The sequence below is a fragment of the Pristiophorus japonicus genome, chromosome 4 (genome assembly GCF_044704955.1).
Source record: "Pristiophorus japonicus isolate sPriJap1 chromosome 4, sPriJap1.hap1, whole genome shotgun sequence".
Classification (NCBI taxonomy): Eukaryota; Metazoa; Chordata; class Chondrichthyes; family Pristiophoridae; genus Pristiophorus; species Pristiophorus japonicus.
This window is the reverse complement of record NC_091980.1, coordinates 162,430,449-162,448,920: the sequence shown is the minus strand read 5'-3', so window position 1 is coordinate 162,448,920 and position 18,472 is coordinate 162,430,449. Positions and strand designations below refer to the sequence as shown.

The 18,472-nt window shown below is 45.4% G+C and overlaps 1 protein-coding gene across 1 annotated transcript in view; it reads right to left on the bottom strand.

Moving 5' to 3' along the window:
* Positions 1-17,788: 17,788 nt before the first annotated feature.
* Positions 17,789-18,472, bottom strand: part of LOC139262248 (intelectin-1a-like) — a 43,246-nt gene continuing 42,562 nt past the window's right edge. Inside the window, exon 9 of the mRNA XM_070877392.1 lies at positions 17,789-18,155. Coding sequence (XP_070733493.1) covers positions 18,003-18,155 — 153 coding nt within the window. The 3' untranslated portion in view covers positions 17,789-18,002. The remainder of the gene's footprint in view (positions 18,156-18,472) is intronic.

The window sequence follows — 18,472 nt, the reverse complement described above, 5'->3', positions numbered from 1 at the left end:
TGGCCACACGCCATTTCTCGGGTGGTCCTGGGGTCTCTCTCCGACATTGCAGCACAAACCAGGAGATCCCCCCTGGGGATTTCCAGGTCTGTGTCATCATTAGCCCCAGGAACTGAGGACATGGATTGCTAACAAATGGAGAAGGTCACTAGTCCCCAAAATCCAATCTCATTTTGAATCCTCAAGCCCACATACCCACGAACCTTTCACCATATCTCTCCTTCATATCTCTCTCTAGCCTTTACTAGGTGGCAAGTTTCCGAAGAGTACAGGGCACAATAGATGACACCCATGTGTTCAGCATATATCTTGCCTTGTGCGAATGGGTTCCATTGCACCAGGTAACTGAGCTCACCACTCAACATTTATGCTTCACAAAACAAGCTCACTGTGTGCCCCACAAAACATGATACACTGCAGTGTTCCTGCAGGCAGGGTGTGTATAGACACTGATGCACACATAGAGGGTATTGCAGCACAGTGGTTATGTTGCTGCATGAGTTTTCCAGAGGCCTGGGCAGATGATCCAGAGACATGACATCAAATCCGATCATGGCAGTTTGGGAATGAAAATTGATTCAATTAAACCAATCTGGAATACAAAGATAAGATCTAGAAATCTAGTATTTGTAATGGTGAAAATTAAACTACCGGATTGTCATAAAAACTCAACTGGGCCTTGAGGGAAGGGGACCTACCATCCTTACTCAGTCCGGCCTATATGTGACTACAGACACAGCAATAAGTTTGACTGTGAAATGACCTAGTGGGCCACTCAATTGTATCAAACTATGGAAAAATATATTTGGAATAAAACCAGATGGATCGACCTGAGCATCGTTCTCGGACACGACAAAGGTACACCCCGCCCAGACAACGCTGAAAAGTCCCCCACACTAACATATGGGGTGTTGTGATAATAGCTGACCTAGTCATATGCACAGAAATGTAACTTTCAGCCAACATCCCAGACTCCTTCATCAGCACCCACCAGCAGGAAAGAGCTGGTCACGCCGTGGTATTCAGGAGGCAGTGGCCCTGTGTCTTCTCAGTCCCATAGCATCATGGGCAGCGAAACCGCTGTCAGATTTCTAAATCTCTGGCATTAAATTGACAGCAAGACTGATTCTTTTAAAACAATTTGGAATAGTTTATTAAGCACACACACATGCACATCTATCAGAGAAATAGCAGTCCCCAGCTATCCTACAGATCTACTTAGTTACAACAGATACAATGATGTTACAATAAAAAAGGTATAAACAGGTATATTCCACTTCCCTCTGGCAAAGCACACGTCCTGCTCCTTTGTCTGTAGAGGAAGGTTCCTGCTTTGCCGTGTGCTAAGGAGAAGAAAGACCCAGCAATCTTTGCTTGGATTATTATAGCCCTTACGGCCATTGTTTCTCAGAAAGCCTCAGGATTGGGTATTATTTTCAAGGCCATTCCTGATTGGCTTCTCCTCATACATGTGTCTGTCTGGAGGGCCATGCCATTCCTTGATTAGGTTAATGGCTTTCCAATTAACATCTTTTCTGGTTTGGCAAGTTTCAAAGCCATGCTGACATGAACTTGGGAAACTCATCCATTTTGTTTATTTTAACACAGCAGCCTTTCCATATAATCTACATGTTTAAAATTTATATATATACAGAATCAATGTTATCATTACTAAACACTTTTATTCCTACACCGCCTGCTGATTATGACTTACGACCTTCCCTCCACTGATGAACCAATACTCCTCCATGTTCAACACCACTTGGAAGCAGCACTGAGGGTAGCAAGGGCACAAAATGTACTTCAGTGTCCATCACCAAGTCCCATCTTCACACTGAGGACATCCTCAGCTGTGTTAAATGAGATAGATTCAGAACAGATCTAACAGCAGAAAACTGCGCATCAATGAGTCACTGTGGGCCAGCAGCAGCAGAATTATATTCCACCACAATCTGTAACCACATGGCTCGGCATATCCCTCACTCTACCATTACCATTAAAACCGGAGACCAACCCTGGTTTAATGAGGATTGCAGAAGAGCATGCCAGGAGCAGCACCATCCATACCAAAACATGAGATGCTTACCTGGGGAAGGTACAACACAGGACTACATGCGTGCTAAAGAGCAGAAGCAGCATGCTATAGACAGTGTTAAATGATCCAACAATCAATCGATCCAGTCAAAGCTCTGCAGTCTTGCCACATCTAGTTGCACATGTAGGTGTACAATTAAACAACTAACGGGAGGAGGAGGCTCCATGAATGACAATCTTCAGCCAGCAGTGACAAGTGGATGATCAATCTCGGTCCCCACCATCACAGATGCCGATCTTCAGCCAAATCGAATCACTCCAGGTGATATCAAGAAACGGCTAAGCACGCTGGACATGGCAAAGACTATGGGTCTCGACCACATCCCGGCTATAGTGCCGCAGACTTGTGCTCCTGAAGTGGCTGCACATCCAGCCAAGAGGTTCCAGTGCAGCTACAACACTGGCATCCACCCAAAAAAGTGGAAAACTGCCCAGGTATATTCTGCTCACAAAAGGCAGGACAAATCCAATCCAGCAATTAGCGCCCCATCAGACTACTCCCAATCATCAGCAAAGCGATGGAAGGTTTGTTGACAGTGCTATCAAGTGACATTAAATGCCTAGTGTCGGCTCCATCAGGACCACTCGGCTCCAGACAGCATTTCAGCCTTGGTTCAAACATGGACGAAAGAGCTGAATTCCAGAGGTGGGCTAGAGTGACTGCCCTTGGCATGAAGGCAGCCCTAATAAAACTGAAGTCGGGAAGGAACAAGGCACACGATAGGTTTGTGGTGCGAGGAGGAGGGAAAGTAAAAGGTACACGCTTGCACCATCGGCAGCTTTTAAATCAAAGGACATTGTGGGATGAGGGGGCAGTGGGATGTGAGAAGGAGGATTAGGTTCGAGGATACCGTCATCTCCGATGGTTTCAGCCCCGCCGCTGGCCATGGCTGCAGTGATCACCGCTCCAATGATGGCGACCACCATCTCCTCCATCGGGGTAAGGAGATGCAGCCGGGCCTGACCCACCGATCAGCTCCTGCTGCCTCTCTTTATGTGTCAACTTGTTCTGCCACAGAAAGGCAAGTGTGTCAGTGAGTGTCATGCAATCTGTTTATGTGATAAGCCTGTCATGGGTGAATAACTGGCAGTATGTGCAAGCTGTGAGATGTGTAAGAATAAAAGTGGTTTATTAATGATTAAAATTGATTCTGTGCATGTATAAATGTTAAAAGTGTAGATTATAAGGAAAGGCCTGTTTGTGTTGAAACAAAATGAAAGCCCATGGGTTGCCAGCACGGGCTGAGTTTTGTAAGAAACAAAATGGAAGCCCACAGAGCTGCCGCATGGGTTTTGTGTATTGGAAAGGCATTTAATCTAATCAAGAGATGGCTGAGCCAGGCCAGACAGTCACATGTGTGAGGAGAGCCAATAAGGAACTGCCCTGGAACCAAGGTCCAATCCTGAGGCTTTGTGAGGGACAACGTCTTTGAGAGGTATAAAAACTCAGCCAAAGATTCTTCTCTCTCTCATGAACCAGACAGCCAAAGGGAAGTAACATATATCACTCTTTATCATAACCTCATTGTATCTGTTGTAACTAAGGTGGATGTGCGTGTGTGTGTGTGTTTAATAAACTGTTCCAGTTGTTTTAAAATAATTGTATCACTGTCAAATTTAATGCCAGAGAATTAGAAATCTTACAATTGGTGGAGAATGTGGGCACCTGTTGGAGACAGCTTTTTGATGATTCTTTTGAAAAATTGGAAATCTCGGGAGTTGCAATTCTAATCTGTGTTGCGAAGTATAAGCTTGAAACGATTAAACGGATCGGGAGAAATTGCATCTTAAGGAGCAGTCATCTCAATAGTTGTAACTGTTTAAGTGGGGACCCATCAGTAGTTATATTCAAAAGACACAGGATGAAGGGATCGCTCATGAACAGAAAGCCAACAGTGAAAAGAAATGTTGAGCTAGTTTATCAGGAGAAGTTGTCCAAAAATTTCCCGATACAAGACATAGAAGAGTTAAAGGCACAGGCACGGCACATCCATGAGGATCAACCTGCGTCCTTCGTGGAGATGGTGAAACTTATCCAGGAGAGAGTAGATAAGGGAGAGCTGAGGCCAAAACAGACAAACAGTCTCGTGGCATTCAGCACATTTTAGTGTGCCCGGAGAGATGAGGAATTAATGAGACAGGATGCCAAAGTGATACAAGATTTGAAAGAATTGCAAGTAAAAGAGATTCAACTAAAAGAAAGAGAGAATGAAGGTATAAAACAACAAAATGAAGAAGACCTTCAACTTGTAAAGTAGTTAAAAGAGGGTGCAATATTGCATTTAAGACAAGAAATTGGCCAATTAAGCCACAGTATTAAGCAATTAGAAATAGGGGCTGAACAGGCAGCTTCATTGCTGCAACAACAGTCTCTCAAACTTAAATGCCACAGCAACCATTTTGAAGCAAATGAAAACAAATTAGAGTTAAAAAAAATACAAAATAGAAAACTTGAGGCTCCAGCAAGAGATAGAAGATGCTGGGGGCCGTTAAGGGAAGTCATTAAGAAGCCACATAGGGAGGCAGATCACTCCCAGTGCCAACTAGAAATAGCGAGGCTAAAAAATAAGTTAGGGGAGCAGCAGGCCCTGGTATCCGCAGTAACACGGGGAGCCGTAACAGAGACAGCAGAAGGGGATGAGGGGGAGACAGATTGGGAAGAGGAAGGAAGTCAGTATAATCCCCAGGATAGTGGTGTAGAATGGGATACCTTGGAGACACAAGAGCCAATTGTAGCCGTAGTAACCACTTTTTCACGATATAATGCGCACGAACACATCACGAGTAACCATACCGACTCACAGACCATATCTGGTGCTGACGCCACGGCGTGTAGCCACGAGTTGGGGCCCATTAATGATGGGGATGACCCACTGGAAGTTGATAGGAGGGGGGCACATTTCAGGAGTTGGAAGAGAGAGACTAAACACAAGTCCTCCTCTTGGCTTGTTTCACTTCCCTAAAAGATAATCTGCCAGACTCAGTCCTCCAACTTGGCACAGTGGCCGATGCACTCATGACCGAGATCCTAAAGCATTTAGGGATCCGAAACTTGAACTTAGTGGTTCTGCTTAATCAGACCAAGCAGCACCCAGAAGAGACCCCTGGAGCCTTCAGTAATCGCCTGTACTATATCTATCAAAGCACGCAGAACCAGGCACCTGCAAATGCTACAGTAGGAAAGAATCAGGAACAATTTAAATCGATGTTCCTGACCCAACTCCACCCTTTAGTTAAAACCACCCTGGGATAAGCCATGAGGCCCACCAATCAGTGGAGAGATATAGAGACCAGCGCTCAAAGAGCCTGGAAGATGGTAAAAGACCAGTTAAAGGGGAAGTCACCACCCATTGCAAATAAACCAGTCAATGGTGGAGGGATCTCGAAATTATCCCTTTAAGGGACAGTGCTTTAGTTGTAAGAAGATAGGCCACCTAGCAAGCGACTGCAGGAGATCCAGACCAGCACCGAACCATGATGCAACGCATAGATACCTCCCGAGGGATGAATCCAAGCCCACTGGGACAGATCAAAGATTGGATCAATTGATAACCATTATACAAACCCAAATTGCCATGGGGAGGATGCAAAATCATTTACTGGTGCATGCAATCGCCGATGCACACTCATTAGAGAGACCCATTCAAGGACCGATCCTGTGACAAGGTTCGGCCCCCAAAGATTGGTCGGAAGTGAGGTTCCGATGTGATGGTAGTGGGAGCCCTGTAGTCCATGTTGTCTTAAAAGGGGGCAGACAGCAGATTATGCTTATCGATACTGGCTCAGCCATTACCATCATCCACACCCCATACCCTGAACGCCATGCAGTGGCGGGCGAGGGTTATATGACCCTGTTTTGGATCGATAATAGTAGACCCAGGTTCGGGATTTGGATGAATGTTAAATAAGAGACAAGTCAAATGAAGTAAAGATAAAACAACGTTTACTGAGAGAAAAGAAACATAATACAGTTCACGAAGAAGAGAGAAGTATGATAAGATGCAACAAAGCTCACAGCCTGCGGCCTGTCGGGAACTCCGCAACGATGGCTGGTCAGGAGCCTTGGGGGTCCCGGCACCGCTCGTGAATCACGGTCCAAGGTGAAGTTCAAAGAGCTACGGGACAGTTCCGTTCCTTTATACTATTGAACAAACATGGGTGCATGTGGCTTATGGCCAACTCCTAATCTGTAAGGCCCCAGCTGTTCTTCCACAAAGCATGAGACCTCGAGGCGCCAACCGTCCCATAAACAAGACGTTGTGCGCATCAAGGTCTCTCTCTCTCTGCATCAACAACATTCCACGAGGCATGAAGCAGAAAACACACTGTAAATGACTAAATATCATAATTAACCCTATGTGATTAACCCTATACAATACAATCCACCCTTGATATTTAGACATTCTAAGTAATATAATCGCGTTGAAGGCATAATGCATCAGTTACATGTTGAGTATGCGCAAGCAACGCCCGCAATCTATACCTAAGAATACATACAAGCAGTAATATCAGTAATAACGCGATGAATAAATCAACGATCAGTGTTAGCTAACCGCCACCCTATACGGCCATCCCATGCTGTGTTTGAGGATGGAAGTAGCACAGTCACAGACAACGAGACACAGAGAATTGCCGGCACGAGTTGGTAAGTCGCCATTTTGGGCAGAATTCCTGTGGGAGGAAGCATAAATATATTAATTCAGCCCCGTTTAATCAATTTACCCTTGTCAACACAGAGAGGAATATCTTGACCAGTCAGGAGCACTCTAAGTGTTTCCTTCTCCTTTCGCTAAGATTTCCCCTACTTGTAAGGGTTTCTGGGGGTACTGCACCCACACTTTTCCTCCTTCACAAACTGTGTCCTGAGTCTGATTTTCTTTTTCAATAGTAGGGACACTAACTTTGCCTAACACGTGGCTTATGGGAGTTCCCCCCCGCAATGGTCGGTGATTCACATTGCGCACTGCTTGTGGTAAGACCTTTAACCACCCTTCCAATATGTTAGTGGGAGTTAATATTTTAATCTGTTGCTTAAGTAGTCCATTCTTGCATTCTATTAACCCTGCAGCTTGCAGATAGTAAGTTATGTGAAACGTCCAATAGATCCCGCTGTCTACTGCCCACTGTTGTACTGTTTGACCTGTGAAGTGCGACCCATTATCGGACTGTACTTCTGCTGGCTCATTGTAGTATGTGATTAAATTCTCCAGTCCTTTAATCGTACTTTGTTGATTCTCTTTAGTCACTGGATAAGATATCAAAAGTCCAGAATAGGTATCAACAGCAGTGAGCAAATATTGGAACTGTTGTTGCAATGATAAAGGTCCTACATAATCAACTTGCCATATTTGTGCTGGTTGAGTCCCTCTCTTAATATGGGCACCGGGTTGTCATTGTAGGGAAAAATGCTTCACCTTTTGATAAATTTCACAGGTGTTTATGATCTGTTTAACACCGTCCATAGTCAAATGTAACCCCCTATTTCGTGCCCATTGTATCGTACCCTGAATGCCCAAATGTCCAGATTTGTGATGGGCCCACTTGCCTATGCCATATTCTTCCTCTTCCGCCTCTTTGACAGTCTGTACCCGGGCTATATTACCAATGGTGTTATTATATTCAGAGGTCTTTGAAGTGTTTTTCACGTGAGCGTCCATATGATATACAGTTATCTTCTGGGCTTTGGACCATATTTGTTCCCATAGGTGCGTTCCCCACAAGTCTTTCCCAGTTAGTTGCCAGTTATGTTCATACCAGTTTCGCATCCAACTCGCCATGCCATTGGCTACTGCCCATGAGTCAGTATATATGTACTTGTTGCTGTTCCTCGTCTAATGCAAGAACTACAGCTGTTAGTTCTGCTAGCTGGCTGGAGCCTCCCATGCCTTCATCATGCACAATTGTCTGGGTTTTTGGATTGAAGGCAGCGGCTCGCCATTGTCGAAGGCCGCTTCGCCAGACCGCTGAGCCATCTGTGAACCAGGCATGGCTACGTTCTTCAGGTGTTAACTGTTCAAAAGACACGCCCCAGGAGATCGGTGACTCCTGGGTTAAACTGACAGACAACTGCGTAAGTTTACTCTCAGCTGTTTGTGGGTATTCAGCCACATGCTCATGTAGTCGGGTGATGCCTTCTTTTCCTTTACTTGCTCTGTCTGCAATATACCATTTCCAGCGCACTATGGAGCTTTGCTGCACTCGCCCGACCTTGTGTGTCTCATTTTCTGAGAGAACCCAGAATAATATGGGTAGGTCTGGTCTTAAACTGACTTTGTCGTCCCCTGTCTGTCCTTCTGTTTCTGTTAGCGCCCAATAACATGCTAATAATTGTTTCTCAAATGGAGTGTAACGAGTAGCAGCATTTGTCACTTTTCTAGACAGACCCCTAATGGTATGCGAGTGCCATGTTGAACCTGCCACAAACTCCATACTGCAGTATCATTGGTAACGGATACCTGTAGCTCAAAAGGCTGCCCAGGCACTCGTGGGGCTAGGGGTAAAGCATGAGCTACGGCTTCTTTGGCTGCATCAAAAGCCATCTGCTGTTCCTTTCCCCACTCGAAGTGGGCCTTTTTTCGTGTTATGGTATACAGCGGTTTTAATAACATCATGAGGTGAGGTATGTGTCTCCTCCAGTAACCCAATAGTCCCACGAACCGTTGTATCTCAGTTTTATTCGTGGGGGTGGCCATTTCTTGAATTTTACTCCTCACAGGCTCGGGTTTGATGCGCTCAGCCCGAGACCATTGGATCCCCAGAAACTGGACAGTCTGGCTAGGGCCCTGCACCTTCTTCGGATTTATCTCCCAGCCCCTGTCTCGCATGTGTTGGACTAAAGTAACTAGGGCTTCTGACACTACTGCCTCGGTGGGACCCCTTATTAGTACATCATCGATGTGATGTGCCAGTGAGACATTAGAAGCCAACGTGCACATGTCCAGGTCCCGGGCCACTAATCCGTGGCATAGGGTAGGGCTATGTAGGTAACCTTGAGGTAGGCATTTAAATGTGTATTGCCTCTCTTCCCAAGTGAATGCAAACTGGTCCTGGGATTCTTCCGCTATTGGAATGGAGAAAAAGGCATTGGCCAGGTCGACTATCGCATACCACTCTGCACCTTCTTCAGACAGCCGCTCTGTTATAGTTACTACATCTGGGACAGCGGTTGCCAAGGGAAGGGCAAATTTGTTCAGTTGTCGGTAGTCCGCAGTCATCCTCCAACTTTTGTCGGGTTTCTGCACAGACCAAACAGGGCTATTGTAGGAGGACACCACATGTCTAATGATACCCGCCTCCTGGAGCCCTTGTATGGTTTCCCCTATTTCTTTGTGTCCCCCAAGTATTCGGTACTGTTTCATAGTCACTATACGCGATGGCCATGGTATTACCACTGCTTCCCACTTTGCTTCCCTTGCAATTACAGTGATCGCCCATATTCCGAATGAGAATCGCCCGAATGAGGTGTTGTGTGTGATTCGCGTTAAAAGGTCCATCCCAATAATATGTTCCTTTACTGCCGATATTAATACTGTTACCCAGCGCGGAGGCCCATTTCCCAACGCCATTCTGATAGTTGTTCGGACAGCGGGCGTTTCTGCCCCTCCGAACCCATTAATCATCATACGGGTCCCTGTGTGTTTCCTAGGATTTCCATGGATAATAGAAACTTTTGCCCCTGTGACTAGTAAAGCAACATCTCTTTGTATATTCCTCCCTCCCCGCCAATGTATCGTAATAAGAATGTGTGCCCTCAGATCCCCAGTAACTTGGGTTGATGTGGTTCTAACGGGGAGTACTCCCAAATCCCGGCCACACCCCTAGTTGAGGGGATTACTAGCCTTCCACAGCTCTTCTACGTTGGGGTATAGTCTAGCGGGAGGTGGTTTCTCCGCATCCGCAGATTATCGCTGTCTGACTTAGTCTCCCTCACCTCCCTCCTTTCACCCTTCCCTGTTCCCGGGACGCAGTGTTGCTTCCACATAGAATACATCGCTCCTGTTGGGATTCCATCAATTTTTTCCTTGGGGACCCCTGCCTTCAGTAAAGCCGTGAACATGTCCCTCTGCATAATTCTTTTATTTGTCTTTCCTGACCCTGTACCTTTCCCAGACGTCGAACCTTGTCGCTGGTCCCGATCCCCCTCTACATTAGCCGTTCTCGACTCTCGCATCTTCTACATCCTCTAACTGTCCTAACAATAGGCAGGCGAGCCCCACCCGCTGCCCTTGGGCTGGTCCCAATAATGCGAGTAGCACGCCCCTCATCATAGGAGGGCCACTCTTCCTCAGCCTGCTCCGCATTCCTGCCGTAAAGAGCTCCTGATCTGGCCCCCCATATGGTTGGTGATATAATCCTCCCTGTGTTGCCATGTTGTGCATCTGTATCGCACCCTCCACCATATTATTCCAAGGTTTTACCTCCCCTTGCCAATCAACGGCAGAGGGATATTTTTGCCGGACCCCTATAGTAACCATGTCCCATAGCGAACCTGTGCCCTGGACATTCCGTAGCACTGCTGTGATATGGTGGTCCGTAGTCACAGTCCCCATTTTTGTTAACTCTTCGGAGTTAAGTATTACTCCTGATACTCCCTGGTCCCAAATCCGGGTTAGCCATTCTGACAATGATACCCTGGGTTTTTGGTGAAATCGAGACCCTATTTCTTGTAACTCATTAGTGGTGAAGTCATGCACCCCTGTAGTGGTTCCCGGCTGTTCCCCATCTTGCTGTTTCATCTTATTTGTCATAAGGGGTCTAGCTTCCGTACTCGGAGTGTATGGGGGAGGGTCTTTAGTTTCCTCCCATTCCACCCCCCCCTCTCCATCTGTCCACTCATATTCTGAGTCAGAGGAGTACCAGATGTCTCCGTCCCTCAAGCCGGATCCCAAGTGGGTCCAGCTACCAATGCACATACCTTTGACCGATCTATCTGTAATTTCCGTCGTCTGGCTTTCTTTTTATTTTGTACTGTCGCCAGACATCATGTTAAAGTTTCTGATTGTTCATTAACTTTATCCATCTGTTCTTGTGCAGTGCGGACCGCTTCAGTCAGAGTTGAGTTTTGACTTTCCAAAACCTTAACAGCTGTTTTTAACTGCAGGTTTTCTGCCTCACTTTCCTTCAGTTGTTTACACATCGCCCTTAATGCTGTCAACAAAATCCATCCCATTTCTGGGGGACTACTTTTCTTCTGTAGGAAGCTCGCTTCCTCCAGGAGAGACAGTACCGTGTGGGGTACGGTTCTATCTTTGCTCTGTTCCGATAACTGCGTATCCCCATGTTGTGGGGGTCCAAACCGGGCTAGCACCTTGGCAAGAGAGCCAAAACCCTCATCCCTCGTGCTCCACCCTGGTATTCTACACTTATCTCCCACAGGAGGAAACTGATTCTTGTCTTTTCTCTTAAATATTTTACCAGATCCTGTTCGTGATGCCAAAATGTTTTGGATCAATAATAATAGACCCAGGTTCGAGATCTGGATGAATGTTAAATAAGAGACAAGACAAATGAAGTAAAGATAAAACACCGTTTACTGAGAGAAAAGAAACATAATACAGTTTATGAAGAAAAGAGAAGTATGATAAAATGTAACAAAGCTCACAGATTTCGGCCTGTCGGGAACTCCGCAACGGTGGCTGGTCAGGAGCCTTGGGGGTCCCGGCACGACTCGCGAATCACGGTCCAAGGTGAAGTTCAAAGAGCTACGGGACAGTTCCGTTCCTTTATACTATTGAACAAACATGAGTGCATGTGGCTAATGGCCAACTCCTAATATGTAAGGTCCCAGCTGTTCTTCCACAACACATGAAACTTCGAGGCGCGACCATCCCATAAGCAAGAAGGTGTGCGCATCAAGGTCTCTCACACTCTCTCTCTCTCTGCATCAACAACATTCCACGAGGCATGAAGCAGAAAACACACTGTAAATGACTAAATATCATAATTAACCCTATGTGATTAACCCGACACAATACAGACCCTTAAAGGATTTAACGGTGATAAAACCACCGCATATACAGGGAAGGCCACTGAACGTCAGTTGGGAGGCCTCACCTGTAAGGGCCCAGCACCTATGTTGATGACCACCCCAGACAGAAGGGGAATTTTAGGAACTGATGTGTTGGATCAGTATGGCGCGGTGATAGATTATATTCAGGACTCTGTTTGGATGGGATTGAGAGATGAGGCAGGAGTGATAGAAATTTCAGATGTTCACTCAGTTTTTGCGATTAAAAAGCCATCTGAGTATGACGGTCCAGGGAGCGTAAATGAAGCTGTGGCAAAACTAATTCAGAAACACCTGCAAGCATAACTGTGGAAAAATGATAGGTGAGAAATCTATTGAGGGACCCTCCCACTCATTCACTAAACAGTACCCCATCCCAAGGGAACGTCACCCTTACATCCGAGACACCATAAAATCTCTAGTCGAGCAGGGTGTTCTTAGGACAGACACTTTCACAACCAATTCACCCACATGGCCAGTTAAAAAGCCTGATAGCAGCTGGCGACTAACTATTGATTACAGAAAGTTAAATTCTGGAACACCAGCCTGCTCACCGCCAATAAGAGAAACTCCTACCATATTATCTCAAATTCCTGCTGGTTCCAAATACTTCTTGACCCTCGACTTCACCAATGGATTCTGGAGTATCCCTGTTAAAGTGGAAGACCAGTGCAAATTTGTGTTCACATTTGAGGACCAGAGCTACTTCTGGACATGCTTCCCTCAGGGGTTCCACAATGCCCCCACGATATTCCATAAAAGAATGGTTGCAATTTTAAAAGACTTTTTCCACCCTACCTATTTGCTGCAGTCCATAGACGACCTACTACTGTCAACCAACAGCATGGAGGAGCAGCTGTCCCTTTTGCACGAACTTTTGACATTGTTGGCTCAGGCGGGACTAAAGGTGAATCCCCGTAAGGCTCAATAGTAAAAGAATGGGTCACCTTTCTCGGAGTGTCCATTTCTCCAGAGGGATCATCTCACGACTCTCACAAGGTGGAGATAATACCGCGACTGCCATTACCCACTTCCAAAACAGCCCTACGATCACTCTAGGGTTTGGTGGGGTACCAAAGGTACTTTATCCCAGGATTTGCAGAGTGCGCAAAGCCCCTGTATGATTTCATAAAACTGCAGGGTGATGACATATGCCCAGCATGGACTGATGCCCACACCCAGTCCGTGGCTAAATTAAAAAGTGATACAGGCCACATGTCTGATCCCACACAGCCCGTCCATTTGGAGGTCGGGGCCACAGAACAAAGCTTCACTGCAGTTCTGTACCAAATGCGAGCTGATCGACTACAGACCATTGCATATGCGTCTTGAATCCTGCAGGGGGCACAAAAGATGTATGCTGCATGTGAGCACCACCTACTGGCCATCGTCTGGTCGGTACATGACTTTACTTTTATTACTGGGTTGCAGGCGACAATCCTGCACAGCGGACACACACCTCTGAAACTACTGATGAAACCTGGAGATTCACGAGTTTCCTCGCAATGCTTCAGCAAATGGATATTGGAATTTATGGAAGAGAGACATTAATACCAATTCAAAACCCACCACATAGCTGCCACAATTTCTGATCTATGAGGGGGACCCACATGTATGTCCGTTACCCCTGATTAACTTTGAGACACATCCTGTGCAGAAAGAGCCCATTAAGGGTATCCCAGATGTCTATATCGATGGGTCCTCATATCACATTGAAGGATCCCCTCACAGCGGATATGCTGTGCTATTGCCAGAAAGAACCATCCAGCGAAGATGCAACAGACAGTCTTCACAATATGCAGAAATCACCACACTTCTAACTGCTGTAAAGGTGACCTCAGATAGACCCGTGAATATTTGGTCCGATAGTGCCTATGCTATAAACACCATGCTCTCCCTGCCCCTATACCACAAAAATGACTATTGTACGATAGACGGTAAGGCCCTGGTCCATGGGTCCTGGTTACACCTGCTCTGGTCATACCTTAAACATACCAGCCCTGCTTCATAGGAAAGGTAACAGCCCATAGAAAAGGGGTCCCACATAGTGAGGGAAATTCCAGAGCAGACAGAGCAGCCAAGGACACTGATTGATGGGGAGATTGAGGATATAGTTGTTGAGCCCTGCAATGTTGTTAGCAAGGCCTCCCCAACAGATCACCTAGATTTAAAATCCCTGCAGCAGCAATACTGGTCATATGCTGTTGTAAGCGCCTGGTACATGAAAGGCAGACCCCTTCCTCAACCAACAGCCTGGGCTCCCAATATCATACTAGCCACTGCCCCTGACTCAGTGAGCAGTTGCTGATGTTCAAAAGAAAGCCAAACGCCTGTCCGATGGTGTGTGTTCCACCAGAGATGGGTTAAGAACTGCTCATCCTCTTTCACTCCCACCCCACAGCAGGGCATTATTCGGCCTTGGTATCCTTAAAGTAACATCCACAGCTTGGTGGTCTTCCATGAGGGAAATAATCAACCAATACATGGCACGATGCCTACCATGCCTACAACACAATCCTCCCGCATGCACTAACCGAGCCTTGCTTCAATGCGCACCCCCACCTCAAGGGCCATGGTCTCACCTCCAGATAGACTTCATTGGGCCACTTCCACAGGCGCAAGGCAATTTTCAGCATGCCCCAGTGGTGGTGGATCAATTCACTAAATGGATCGAAGCATTCCCCTACCCCAATCACAGCTGCCAAAACACTATTGAATCATGTGTTTTGTAGGTGGGGAGCACCAGTGCAAATGGACAGCGATCAGGGTTTACACTTTACTGGTAAAATTTTTACCCACCTGCAGAAAATTATAAAACACAAATTACACCACCCCCAGTCATCCGGAGGGTTCAAAAGGGGAACAGGACCCTTAAGTTAATGTTAAAAAAATTGAGTGCAGACCACCCCACAACGGGCTAACATGCTGCCAATGTGCTTAATGGCAATGAGGTCCACACCTCACAGAACAACAGGGGTCTCCCCTTATCAGGCCATGATGGGAAGGCTCATGAGAACAACAGGCCAGCTAACACTAACAGGGATGAGTCCCCTGACAATGAAAACGTGTAGTTCCAAGTGGCTGGAACAAGTGGTAGATCACACCGATCAGATCAATCGATTTGTGGTCACTAAATTGGAGAAGTCAAGAAGACACGTTAAAAAGTACTTTAAGAAGAAAGTACGTCCTGTTGAATAGGAGGTGGGAGACTCAGTAATGATTCCAAATTATGGGAAAAAGAAGCTGCCTTTGGGCCCAGGTTGTGGGGACCACATAAGTTTATAGACCGATTGAACCCCGCGGTTTATTTGATTCAGTTACCGGGGAAAAGGGTGTTAAATACAAGAAGTGGTTTCACATTAATCAGTTAAAAGCTGCCAAAGAGTAAATACTGCACTGATTTGTTTCCCACAGATCATGTTACGGATCCTCACGATTGTCAGGACAATACCGGCCACGACCGAAGCCGAGGGAAGATGGAGAAGTGGGAGCTGCAGCATGACTCACGGACATCATCAATCATCAATGTGTTCTGAGAAGCGACGGTGCACTGAAGATACGGGAGATGTGAGATGTGATTGGACTATAATAAATCCCCGACGTGTCCTACACCTTACGAGGTGGGGACCAAGTCAGGCTATCCACTTCTCTCTCTCTCCCTCGCAATGTCTATGATATGTAATCCCTGAGGAGATAAACTATATGAAGGGTCAATAAGGATATTTCCCCCTCAAGGTGGGGACTTTGTAAGAATAAAAGTGTTTATTAATGATTACAATTGATTCTGTGCATGTATAAATGTTAAAAGTGTCGATTATATGGAAAGGCCTGTTTGTGTTGAAACAAAATGGAAGCCCACAGAGCTGTCGCATGGGTTTTGTGTATTGGAAAGGCATTTAATCTAATCAAGAGATGGTTGAGCCAGGCCAGATAGTCACATGTGTGAGGAGAGCCAATAAGGAACTGACCTGGAACCAAGGTCCAATCCTGAGGCTTTCTGAGGGACAATGTCTTTGAGAGGTAGAAAGAACTCAGCCAAAGGTTCTTCTCTCTCTCCTGAACCAGCCAGCCAAAGAAAAGTAACGTATATAACTCTTTATTATAATCTCATTGTATCTGTTCTAACTAAGGTGGATGTGCTTGTGTGTGTGTGTATTTTTAGTAAACTGTTCCAATTGTTTTAAAAGAATTGTCTCATGTTTAAAATTAACCAAAGTGGAATTTAATTAATTATTTAAAACATTCATTTAATTTTTTGAAAAATAAAGATACATAATTTAAAGGGTTTAAAAATAAACTTACCTTATTTAATAATTTTAAATGTTCAAATTATTAAGTAAAATGTATTTTTGTGTCCTTTAAAAGTCTTATGCTGACAACAGCAGTCCTTGCGCCTTACGCCTGCTTTTATCAGTTGTAAGAATTTCAAGGGCATTTGCTGGGCAGAAAGTGGGCAAATAGCCCAGGTCTCCGCCCGCAGAGGCCCTTTTCTTCTGAATGCTTATGATGTTAGAAAGATTCTTGTCAGATCGCAAGTTGTGGGTTTAGGCGCATGTGCATGTATCTGCATGTACATGTGAAACTCACCGCAGCTTTGGGATTTGGCACAGGCACAGGTCGAAATCGTGAAGTTGCGTTCTGTCATTGACAGCTCTGAAACAGGCCCCTACCCCAACAAAGCCAGCAATCTGTGTAATCATCCAAATCAAGGAAACTGATGAGAAATTCAGCTCTTCCGCAGTAATTACACTGTTAAATTCCCCACTAAATGTTGGAGCTAAAGGGATTAGGTGTAACTGGGGTTTTGCCAGTGTTATTACTGCTAAACAAATGTTAAGGGCCTGGAAAACTCATTTTAATTTTGTGCAGAGTGAAGTTTGTCCATTTTAATAACAATTAAAATGTTTCAGAAATTTTATTAAAATATATTTTTTAATTTGTCTATCGTTATTTCAGATTTGCCTTTTCCCCATGTGAGAACCTAATCTTTGTTTTGCTCTCTCTAACACTTTTAAAAAGTAGAATTTTAAGAGCTTACTCACTACCTTGTCCACTGGCTGTGAGAATTCTTCATTTTGATTGGCTGCTTAAACAGTTTGTTGACATCACAGCAGTTTGCACAAGGGAATCCCCATTAAGTTCCGTTGATTAGAATTGAAGGTTAGTAAACCCAAAGTTCTCGACACAGAGATTGTGAGATCCTTGTGTGAAGCGTGCTTCGGGGCCAGTGGTGAACACCTTTGCTTCGCCGCTGAGCACAAATTCCGGGCCATTGAAACTCTGGAGGCAGTTCAGAGAAAAGCTTAAAGATCAGAGGCATGAAGCCTGAGGGAAGATGGAGAAACTCAGGCTTTTCAACATTGAAAGGAAGTGTTCTTCTAAACTGAGATGTGGGCAGCAATCTCTGCTGTCTGTCCTTATTTAGGGTTAGGGTTAGGGTAACAGGCAGTTTAGCTTTGATAGGTATCTGTCACCAAAATCCATTTCCTGAAATCTCCAGCATTCCTAAGAAGACTTTTTGTGCCGAGTCACTAAATATTAGAATGTGAATGGTACAGTAAACTGCTGACACAATCTGACAGAAACATGGCAGCATTTACAATTCCAGTTTATTGAGACAATCAGGAATCTGGTGAAGAGTCACTTCCGCGTTAAATACAAGATGATTGCCAGAAATCCCTGGCGTGATCAGTGATTAATGATTTCTCCCCCGCACCAAACATTAAATATTGTACAATTGGCCCCTTCAATCAATTCTGGGATTATGCTCATTCCTGAATGCAGAATAGAGCGGAGGACCACATCAAATCCAATTTTTTAATGTTTAAATGCTAAATGCTGTGCAGTTGCCTTCAATCATTCAGTGTACTAGGAAGAGAGATCCGTGAAGATGTGGATTGTGTTAACGGTAGAAGATCAGCACAGCTGCTTCTGTGATCACTTTTGATGCACTGTAAGCCCTTCCCGTGCCGTACCCATTCCAGTCAAATGCTGCAAAATCTCCACACTGCCTCGGCCGTTTCTGAGGAAAGTATCCTCCGCCTCCGATACAGAACTACAAAAAAATAATTTGAAATATTTTAACTGTCAGGTACAGAGATGGCCCAGTGGGCTAAGGCACCAGTCACTGCAGTATTGAGGCAAACCCTGAACTGTGCAGATCAAGAAAGCCCCAGGCTCAATTCCCCCAATGTTAGTTGATCTCAGTTGGGGCAGTGTTAGGTTAGAGAGGAGAAAATTAGCCTGGGTTGTCTCCTGGTCACTGTCTAGTGACTCCTGCTGGAACATCTGTGTGTGGATCAGCCTCAGCTGTGATGCCCCCACCCTGCGTCCACTGACTTTTCCTATTTTCTATTGGCTCATCCCTAGTTA